This window comes from Anarhichas minor, unplaced genomic scaffold, assembly GCF_050575085.1.
Source record: "Anarhichas minor isolate MPS153535 unplaced genomic scaffold, ASM5057508v1 ptg000027l, whole genome shotgun sequence".
In the NCBI taxonomy this organism is placed as follows: Eukaryota; Metazoa; Chordata; class Actinopteri; order Perciformes; family Anarhichadidae; genus Anarhichas; species Anarhichas minor.
In genome coordinates this window covers 5384143-5395000 of record NW_027466473.1, presented here as the reverse complement: position 1 = coordinate 5395000, position 10858 = coordinate 5384143, and the positions used below count along the sequence as shown (strand labels likewise).

General features: G+C 44.5%; 1 protein-coding gene across 2 annotated transcripts in view; it reads left to right on the top strand.

The window, feature by feature from the left end:
• Window positions 1-8717, top strand: part of uvrag (UV radiation resistance associated gene) — a 91021-nt gene extending 82304 nt beyond the window's left edge. For both annotated transcript variants that reach the window (XM_076101132.1, XM_076101133.1), the window contains one exon: window positions 6243-8717. In XM_076101132.1, the coding sequence (XP_075957247.1) occupies window positions 6243-7083 (841 nt within the window). In that variant the 3' untranslated portion in view covers window positions 7084-8717. The remainder of the gene's footprint in view (window positions 1-6242) is intronic.
• Window positions 8718-10858: the final 2141 nt, after the last annotated feature.

The following is a 10858-nucleotide window of genomic DNA, read 5'->3' as shown; positions in this document are numbered from 1 at the left end:
GCATATTGCAACTACAGTCAAACTTAAAGCCTCGGGTGAGGATGAGGAGGTGATTGTTTCACAATGCCCTGTAATAAGGAGGATATGCGTTGATTTTTCTTCACACTTCTTCACTGTTTCGCTGTTTCCTTCCCATATCAGTTCCAGTCTGTCTTTCACCCGTTTGCCAAAAAGCCTACATTCAGATACAATTTCCAGCGCATGGACCCAACTCATGAAATATGGATGTATAAAAAAAAAGCTGCCTAGCAGCTGCAGATAATTACCTTATAGACTGTGAGAGAGAGACTAATCTGCTTCCTCTATCCCTCCTTGCCACCTCTTTTCTTCCTTCCACGCATCCAAACAAGGATGATGTGATGAAGGATATGACCAAGGGCTACGTTTCCAGAGCACATTTGGAAACGGTTCCTCCCTCCATATAGAACTAATTCAGCATGCATCCAGTCTGCAGGGAGAGCCTTTCCCCAAAGCACCAAGACCCACACTAGGAGAGCATAGCGAGTTCATCTAGAACATGTTATACTATTATATATAGATGAAAAGCTGGGTGCATGGGACAATAAAAAGGGTGTACCACAGAGTACGGCGTGCAGTGGGCTCTATGATGCTCGTCTGGTGAGCTGCTGATCATATCTTTATACATTTCTAAACAGCACTGTCTCAGAAACACATCATAACATGTCATAATATATACAGCCCAAGTCTTCTGAAAAATGGGCAGTATAGTTCTTTTTTTTTTTTTTTTTTTTTACTCGCTGAAGGATAAGACACAGCGGAAAATGGTGAATCTATTACCCAGAGGCAGACAGAGACAGTACCAGAAACCAATTCTTTGTAAACTGTACAGTCTGCCGAGATCAAAGCAAACGCATTCAACATGCTGCCATTTGACGCTCCACATCCGCTGAGGGCCTGGCCGAGGTTCACAGGGCCCTAATCCCGTTACGGTGCCTGAAACTAGGGCTACGTACACGGGGGCGGGGACAAGGTGTGGCAGAGCTCCTGGCCCGGCAGATTCAACAAAAACCGCAGTAGTCCCCCTGTGTTACATGATGTACACAAAGGGATGCGATATTTAGACAGCTGCAGTCTCGTCAAAGAGAAAAGGATATAATCTAGAATTTATATACCTAAAATAAGCATTTGCAAGGTACATTAAGCCCCACAGGTGCCCTATGGATTTACTATATTTATAACTAAATTGGTTCAACAAAATAATCTTAATTCAAGCATATCATAGCGTAAAGACCTGTAGCAGAACAGGAAGTCGCTGTGCACGTAAAAGATAAGTTGTCGTTGTTACACCTTGGATTTTCGTACATTAAACAAACAAGATATGATGTGCCAGTCAGTGAGCTTTAGAGGCGCTGGTGGTAGGGACGTGGCCAGGCTGGCGGTTCCCCTTTGTTTCCAGTCTTCCTCTCTTTCCAGGCTGTAGCCTATTTATTTGTTCATTTAACAGGGACAGTGCACAGTAATGAACATTGCTCTGGAAGATGTAGTCCCTGGACTGTACAAAGCCATAAAAGTCACATTATTGTTATAACCATTGAACAGTATGTACGGGGTGTTGATATTGTCAGCTTGTTGATCGTGTTGCTCATGCTGCGCTGTGGTGAGTCCCCGTCTTCAAAGGCCAGACAGTCTATAAGTGCTGCCCTGTGAAAGCAAAAAGCAAACGTAACTTCCACCACAGCGCATATCCAATTCTTAGTAATGTTTGCTCTTTAAGTTTCACAGGGATTTCCCTAAACCACATCAAACGGCCAAATCTTATCTGCCGTTGTTAGTTTTGGCTCAACATCTCGGCTCCTTAGCAGTATTTTGATATGAACGGGGGAATGTTGTGAAGCCTGTCCAGATTGAAAAGTTCAGGCTTACTAAATTCCTGAGTCGGCCTGAAAGATGCCAGGTTTGACATCAGCGGTGGAAAGGAAGAGAGCGGACAAAAAGGAGTTCTGGCTATTCCTGGCTCGGCATGTCAAGTTTTCTGCTTGATGATTCAGGCAGAGGCATCTTGGCTGCCTTTACAGTGTGCATTGAAGCTTTTGTCAGGCTGATGCAGCAGTTTGGGGTCCATTGACACACTTACAGGTGGTAGGTGTGTCAATGGTGGTAGCTAACAGTGGAGGGAGCTAACAGTGGAGGGAGCCTATCACTATACAGCTGTGAATCAAACATTTTTGGATGAGCAACAGGCCTTTTTCCCATCAGTATGGTATATCAAGCTGCTGTCATGAATTCACTTTGCTTGTCACGAAGCCTCAGATGAAGTCCAAGCGGCACAGAATCTAAACCTTCTATTGTAAAGCTCCATTATTTTTCATAGTGTACATATGGACGGCAATGTCCTCATATGAATGGAATAGGTTATTTAATCTTTCTTCATTATTATTGATACAGGGATTGTAGTTGCCATTGCAGCAGAAAGTTTAACACATTAAACATACTTATGGGATGAGGAATGCTAAAGACGTGCCCAATAACATCATTACATGCTCAATAACTACTGCTAGTGGGCCTCAGCATCTAACTCGACGAGATCAAGTCATGCACGTGTCATGACTCAGGGATGCCTGGCAACAGATCAGGAGTGAATCAAGTCTCCACAGATCACTGACGCAGTGAATACTTAATCCTAACTAAGTCTACAGCTCACGAGCAGCACTGTAAGGCTGTACTTTGGCACAGTGGTGCTCTGAGCTAAATGCTAAAATGCTCACAATGACCATGCTGACATGCTGAGCAGATATGATTACCATGTTCACAGCCTTAGTTTGGTGTTCAGTATGTGGCCTACAGCTGAGGCTGATGGGATTATCATTATCAAGTCCAAAGTATTGACACATTTTTAGATTTTATCTGATTATGGCACCAGGTGAAAAGTTAAGGGATCGCCAAAATCATAACAATTGATCCTTCACTAAGCCCCGCCCCCTGCTTATTATCTGTCAAGTTGTCAGAACTACCATTGAGCCCACACTGTCACTAACTACACTCCCTGAATAAATGTCTAATTTTTGGAAAAAAGGAGAAAGAAAAGCAGGTCGAAGGGTTTACAATATGTGTTTGAATGATATATCCAGAATGTCAGACTGATTGAGCAGTGAAAATGGTTTAAAGATATTCAGATAGAAGCTAAAGCCTAAGAGTAAACCACCACATCACCTGGCGATCGAGACAGAATACAATGAAATGAAGGGACAGCACTGTTCCTGTAAAGTGGGGCATAGGAAGACATTCAGTACACCTTCAGTAGCTAGCGTAGCATTGAAGTGCTAACGCTAGTGAATGATGTGCTAACGTACTATGCTTATGGTAAGCTCCACAAGTTTTTACGTAGAACCGTTACACTTTACGAACGTGTACCTCCTTTCAACCTCTCTGTGTGACCCGTATCACTATTACAACGTTTAACCACGACCGGCTCCAAATCCACTAAACCAGCCTGAAGACGAAGAAAATCTGAAACTATTGCACAAGAGTCTGTGGAGTAGAAACGGATAGTTGTTGCTGGTCAGAGTTGGCCGATGCTACGCTATGATTGGCCAGTCTGCTCACCAAATTGTGTGGCCTTGCATTCAACAATTGTTGAGACGTTTCACTTAAAATCACAAATGTTTTAACCTCATGGTGGCACTCAAGGAAATGTCAGGGGATCACAAAAGTCTTTAAGATGTATCCTCTTGGAACCATGAACATCTCGACCAAATATTTTGCCGATCCATTTAGTAGATGTTGAGATTTAACTAGATAAGTGAAAACTTGACCTGCTGGTGGCGCTAGGGGAAAAGTCAGGGGATCGCCAAAGTAGTAAGATTCATCCTGTGGGGACCATGAATGAAATTTAATGGCAATCTATCCAATAGTTGTTGAGTTCAGTCTGGACCAAAGTGGTGGACCAACAGACAGACAGACACATATTATCATCCCTTTTTACCTCTTTTAAAAAAGCATTTGAAGGACTACTTGTGAGAATGATTTATGCAAGGAGAGGGACATTTCACAATGGGAGCAGAGTAGAGGTTTATCAAGAATATGAACAATCTCACGCAGTGCACCGAGAACGTCAACAAGAGACGGTTAGCTCATGCAATCTAAGTATTTGGCCTGTCTGAGTCCCAGCTTTTCCAAACATTAGGACGTGTGTTCCAGCAGTTCTGTCTTCTCGGCAACCTTAATCAGCACACTTGCTCACAGTGGCCAGACATGTGTAGCCTAATTGCCCACATTAAAAACATGTCATTGATATAATAGTTAAAATGTTTCAAGAGAAAAAAATGTTATGACTTTCCAGAGGTTTGCTTGGCTGAAGTCCTCACCGACACACCCAGTCTCCTCTGGTACTCACACGCTGCATACGCTGCACTGTGTGACACAAATAAAAGAGCAAATGTCGGCCAAACATAGAAACTGAGTGGAACTAAATAACACGGTCCAAATACGAAATTCCTCATTATACAAACGACTTGGTGTGATAACCATGTGATTTTTTTTTTGCCAGTGTCGATAATACATTTGCTTGTGGCATAAATTGCCAGCTATATTCAGACCAAATGGATTAAATTAAAGAGCCAGCTGGAGAGGGGAATGGAAGAAAATGGCTGATAATCACAATCAAAGACACCCAATCCTTGCCGAAAGGACATCAGTCGGTCAAGCTAAAATACGTAGGAGTCACTTATTAGCTTTTTATACATGATAGAAAACCTTGAACTTTTCGCTCGGTATCAGTCGTCTCCGTTTTCAAACCTGCATTGTGTTTCAAAGAGCCTGAATCACATTTTCCACTTACTTAAATGATAATTGACTTTTCATGACATCCCTCTTTCTTCCTTTCTATCCAAATTCTTTTTTTGGACGGGCTTCCAAAGAAGCCATGATGGTTTCATTTGGAAATTCACAGATAAGTGTTTGAGATGGCAAATTGTTCATTCTTTCTTTTTTACATTTGTCATTCCAGCAAAATTAGGTGTTAAAGAGCACATTGTTTCCATTTAGCCCCCAAATTCCTTGCTGCAGAGTGAACCACATGCTCATTAGGAGGGGGGGGGGGGCAAGCTAAAGTCAGTTGTATTAAATTATGTGTTTTGATGGACATGCGCTGCCAAGTTAAGCACAGTCCATCTCCTGTTCTGCACCCCTAATAGGAATTAAACCTCACAGCATCAGGTCATTACCCTAAACCTTTATTGTCTTAACGCTGACCTTGGCTGACGGTCCAATATGTTCCTCCAATTAGCTGAAATGTCATCCAGTATTCAGACCATCAGTGGTTCTCATTTACTGTATCACAGGCGCTTTGAAGTTTGACAAGTTTCTCTTGAAACTACACAGGCTTCTCAGCAGTGTCCCGCCTGTGAACCCTGTCAGGACCACCTCGGCACGGTGCTGGTGAGGGCCAAGGTCAGGCCCTTTTTACAAGCCGCCATGTGTTTGGTGGTGGAACTGTCCATCAGGCAGCGAGCGAGTGCACAATAAATAAATGCATTCTTCAAATGCCACTATTATAAAGAAGCTGCAGGAGAAAATGTACAAGGATATCTCTCATGACTGCATGTCCAACTGAATAAAGCAGAGATCTGTCCTCACACGTGAATCTCTGGAGCGCACAGGGATGCCCTGCTTCACCTTTGACCCCAACAGTACAGTGCATCGGCTCCTGACACCGTGGAATGGTCACGTTAACCGGAGCGCTATGTAGTCCCGTGATTTTGGCCCCGGCCAATCGGCAGAGGCGGTAAGGCCCCCATTAAAGTGAATTTATGGCTCCTGTACTGGGGCCAAGCAAGGTGTCCCCATATCACGAGTCTGTTATCTCTTAAAGAGGAAAATGTCTGACACACTTGGGTGGACGCCTGCTGCGCACTTCCAGTCAGCAGAAAGCGAGTCCCACAGGATGCACAAATGTTTTGTGAATGTTGTAAGTTGGAGTGATTTTCAAAGAACTGCAGCTGTCTTTCTCCTGGACCAGGGGACGGAGTTGGGTGCTTTAGGTGGAGGGGTGAGATAAATGGAGAACCAGGTCCAAATGGAGCCTGGGTGTCTCATTCGACTCCTCAGGCTGTCCCGGGCTCTTATGTTGGTCGTAGAGATTGTTGCTGACCGTAATAAATCAAATACAGACTTAAGTCTCGTCTGGAGTTTGATACCGCACTTAGAAGTCGTTAGATTGTCGTTGCTTTATAGTCGTGTCCTTGATTATTTATTGTCTTTCTCTTTGTCCTTGTTCCTCGCAGTGACAGACACCATGTATCAAGCTCCATCCCAGTGCCGACCAAGTCTCAGCTCGGTGTGTCTGCTGCCTCAGAGATAGGCTACCCCTCCCACACCAGCTCCCCAGACCGAGGCCTGAGAAAAAGGGCGAGCTCGGAGGCCGACAAGTACAAGCCAACTCCTCCACCCAGCTACAACACAGCCATGGGTGAGAAGCAGCCCCCGGTTGGCCTTGCACCGCCCTCTCCCTCGCCTTCACCCAAACAACTATCCTCCTCCCTCGATGCCGGCATGGCCTCACTTAACCTGGCCAAGACTACAGAGTCCAATGAGGAGGGAGGGCAGAAGGAAGAGAAGGCGGAGAGCGGGGAGACGGCGGTGGAGGAGGAGAGACGCAGAGGCCTCGAGATCGAAGATAAAGAAGAAGAGACCGAGGAGGGGCCACCCAGCAGCACTGTCGCGCCAGGCTCTTCTGCAGTGCAGGAAACCGGTGAGGAAATTGTCCCAACTGGTGAGCACACAGGTGCCATGAACGGCTCTTTGGTACCAGGACAGGCGCCTGTCAGCCTGGTCCCGGAGCTGCGCTGCTCTGTGGAGCAAGCCGAGGAGATCATGGGCACGGAGGCCACCGGTTTAGGCCTGGGGATGGGGATGGGGGTTGGGTTGGGTTTAGGGCTCGCAGACGAGGCCCGGATGGAAGACTACCGCTGCATCCCTGTGGACCACGCAGTAGCCGTGGAGTGTGACGAACAGGTGCTGGGAGAGCTGGACGTCGCCGGCTTTGAGGAGTTCTCCAGGCGCATCTATGCACTAAACGAGAACATGTCCAGCTTCCGTAGGCCGCGCAAGAACTCTGATAAGTGAGGTGGAGGACCTGAGTAGAGAGGGAGGGGTGAACAACACTTACACAGGGGCAGGGACACGAGGACATCGAAAATAAAATGAGCTATTCTGGAATAACGACCAATTTGCACTTATTGTAAACATTTCAATAGTAATCTTTTAAATGAAACACAGTTAAAAGTGCAAGTATTGGGACGGCAAGCTTTACTGTAATTTTTGATTGCAGCACTAATACATTTTTTCATAATGGATGGGATCATTATTCTGACATTTTCAACAACCGCCCCAAGAATTAGTGGCAGTTATTGCAGTCTGTTGTTCCATAACTGGGGACCAGATGTGTATCACTCGCACTTTGTTTTCCATCCCTTACTGCAGTAACAGCCCTTTACTTCAAAACACCAACTGCATTTAAGATTCACATCCAAACTCAGCGCAGCTTCAGTACATCAGTCTACAAAGATGTTTCAATGCAGCAGATTTTTTTTTTGTGACAATTTGACAATTAGAAAATCACAAGACGGCCATTTAAAAAATGGTTGAAACTAGCAGTTTTACTAAAGTGAATGGAGTCCGCTGTCCCAGCACTTACACTTTTGACCGTACAGTACAAGCTTGTGTGGACGCTTCCCGAGCCTTCATTCAGGGTGCGAGGCAGTGGGTCCGCGCAGGAGGGAGGGCGTGTTGCGTATGCACGTGTGTCAGGGCTTCACCTTAGCATGCAACCACAGTCAAACAATCACAGTTAGGTGGCAAGTAATCCCACCAATGACCTTTGAACGCGGCAGGAGTCTGCCGCCACAGGGTGAGGTGGGGGCTGGAAGCCCCAATGAGATATTCCCTAACCGTGACACACGGCTCCCCCCCCCCCCCTACAACGGCTCAACCCACCTCGCCATTCTCCACACGGGAGTCGAATTTCTCCTTCAGGTCTTTAGAGGAGGATCAGGTGGCAGGTTGGAGGTCACGGCACATGGCAGGGATACGGTGCAATTGTTTTTCTGTCCATCTCCATGTCCTCTATTTTTCTCTTTCTCTTTTTAATTGTTGTTTAATTTTAACGTACCCGATCAATATTAACGTCAACGTTAATGTTACGTCCACTGACTCTCATAATCAGTAGACCACAAATGTATTTCTGTGTCGGTGTTGTGTCGGAATGTCTCACTCAGGCTCTACTGTAAGCGTTAACAGCAAGTTTCTCAATCCCAATGTCTGTGATTCTTTTTGTCCCCGTGTCTCCATGCTCTGAATGCTTTCTTGCACTGGTATTCAATTATTGCTTTATTTATGTCTCGCAACAATTGCGTGCGCTTTATTTTCAAAATAAATCAACATTAAGTTTCATGTGGTTCGTTAATGTTGTCAAATGTTAGACTAATGTAACCGGTGTCTGGGTCCCGACGTGGACAGCCGCTTTGCATCGCCCGCCATGACAAAGATGGACTCTCAACCGGCAGCCCTCTTTGTGTTGCAGATCCAGTACTGTGGTTTGCTGACTGTTGAGATGTATTGTATTTAAAGCTAAAAGATGAACGATGTTCTACCATTTCCATAAAATGCTATACAGTTCAGTAAGCGACCATGTACAGATACTTTTGTATGGAGGGGTGTTTTTCTTTTTTTTGTTATTAAAGACTTGCAGTCCAATGGCATGGATGTATGTAGCCCCCTTTTGTTTGACAATTAGATTTAGACAATTAGATAGGTTGTTACAATTAGAATGAATGTATGGAAGTGATGAGTTTTAAAATGGTATAAAAAAATGGACAAAATTCCAGTAGCTCCTGTAAACCGAGTATAGAGTAGTGTGATGTTGGGACATTTCTTTTTACAATCAACACTTGAAATGATGAAGGCACTTGCAAATGACAAGGTAGTAGAAAATATGAACCATACTTTGGTGTTTCAGGTTTACCTCTTACCTGAAGATTTCATTAAACCTTTTTCTTTTCTTTTAACAAAATTTACCAAAACACTGGCAATGTGGAAGATCTTGGGTAGATAATGAGAATAAATGTGAAGCAAAATTTAAATCGTACCGTCTTAACTAAAAAGAAATTTGGTTTGAATTTAATTCAAACACTATTCTTGAGCTTGTTTACAAGACATCTAGTCACGGCTGATCTGTAGAGGGAAACCATAGCGTGCATCTTAGCTAGCAGCTCTGTTAGGTGCTGCTTTGAGCTAAATGCTAAGATGCTAATGCTGAGAACTCATGTTTGCGATGTTCATCACCTAACGTTCCAATAACCATACCACCATACTATTTAGTATGCCAGAAGGCAATTAAGTATGTCCCAGTACATAGTATGTCAAAAATACCAGGATGTCCTGCATTGCAGTATGCAAGCCGGTTTGCTTTTCTGGCTCCTCTGACCCACAATCCTTTGCACAGCATACCTTTTAGTATGGCTGACATGTTGACTCGTCATAGCAGGAACAGGTGTAGCTAGTAACATTAACGATTGAAGCAGCCATTATGAATCCATTATTAATTGAGCCTGTGCTTCGAATCAAAATGTCTCCCGTGTTAAAAGGCCCACGATTGTGTAAGCGACCCTGAACACACCAGCACAGTCCTGACAAGAGATCCAATCAGGTGAAACTAGTGTGAACACCTGCATGCTTGGAGCGCTAACTGTATTTCATGTTCGTGTGATGGTGCATAAACCACAGATATGTTCGTCTTCGCCAGAGCTGATGTGTTTATAGGTTAGCACACTGTACTTCAGAGTCATGGACAGGGATGAAGACTCCAGGTGCATCCTCCTCGGAACTGCCCGAGACACATTCATCTGGCAGGTACAGAGGTCTTAATCTCAAACACATTTCTATGTGCTCGTCCGTCCCTTTTGAATTATTTTACATATAGCTCAGTTGAGTCAGCGTGAACTTTCTGTGCTTGACTGCTTCTTTATTTAGCTTTTAGAGACGTGCCGCGTCCCTGCTTATGAACGTGCGGAATAAAATGGAAAAGTTCAAAAGACTTCAGACGAAGCTTTAATCGCGACATGGTAAGTAACGTCTTAAACCCCGTCTATAATAAATGTGTACTGTGAAGAGTAACTAGCAGGTTTTTCTTTCTTTGTATGGAGGTCAGTTCTATCACATTTGTTTTATTCATTTTACTAGATGAAACATGAATGATGCCCATAGGGCCACTGGTTTATTCCAGATTCATGACATTAGTTGAGCTTTGAACCACTACTAGAGCTGTTTCAGTCGGTCGGCCAGAACGGGTTAAAGCCCTTTCCCATAGTCTGACACATGGACACGTGGATGAACGTATGACTCACCTTACAGTGCATTCAGTGCTTGATGTAAGCCCTTCTGCATTCCTTTACCTCCTTGTGCATTTGTCTGAGTATAACCAAACCTTTCTGGTGGTAGTACTGAGTCACTGCCTTGTCAGGGCTCCATGTAATGTATCAATTTGTTCACATTAAGCAGCAGGAAACTGGAACTTAAAGCATTTGAAGTGTAGAGCTTCCTTGTAATCCACATCTCCGCTTGGTTGTTTCAGGCAGATCATGTTTGGCTACTCGTTATGTTTGAGCCCATTTCTCATGGCAATAAAGCTTTCTCCTTTAGAATCACCTGTTGGACTTTTCATAGTCGTCCCCGTCAGGAATTTCAATAATGCGGACGATTGCTGAATCCGTCCTTTGGTGCGTTCTCTTTCCAGATTCGCATAAAGCAGCTTCCTGCTCCTATAAGCTCCCAGTGTCACTCTGCAGACTGTCTTCTCTCACAGCTAAGCCCCTACAGGTGTCTGAGGGCCTCAACGCTCGGC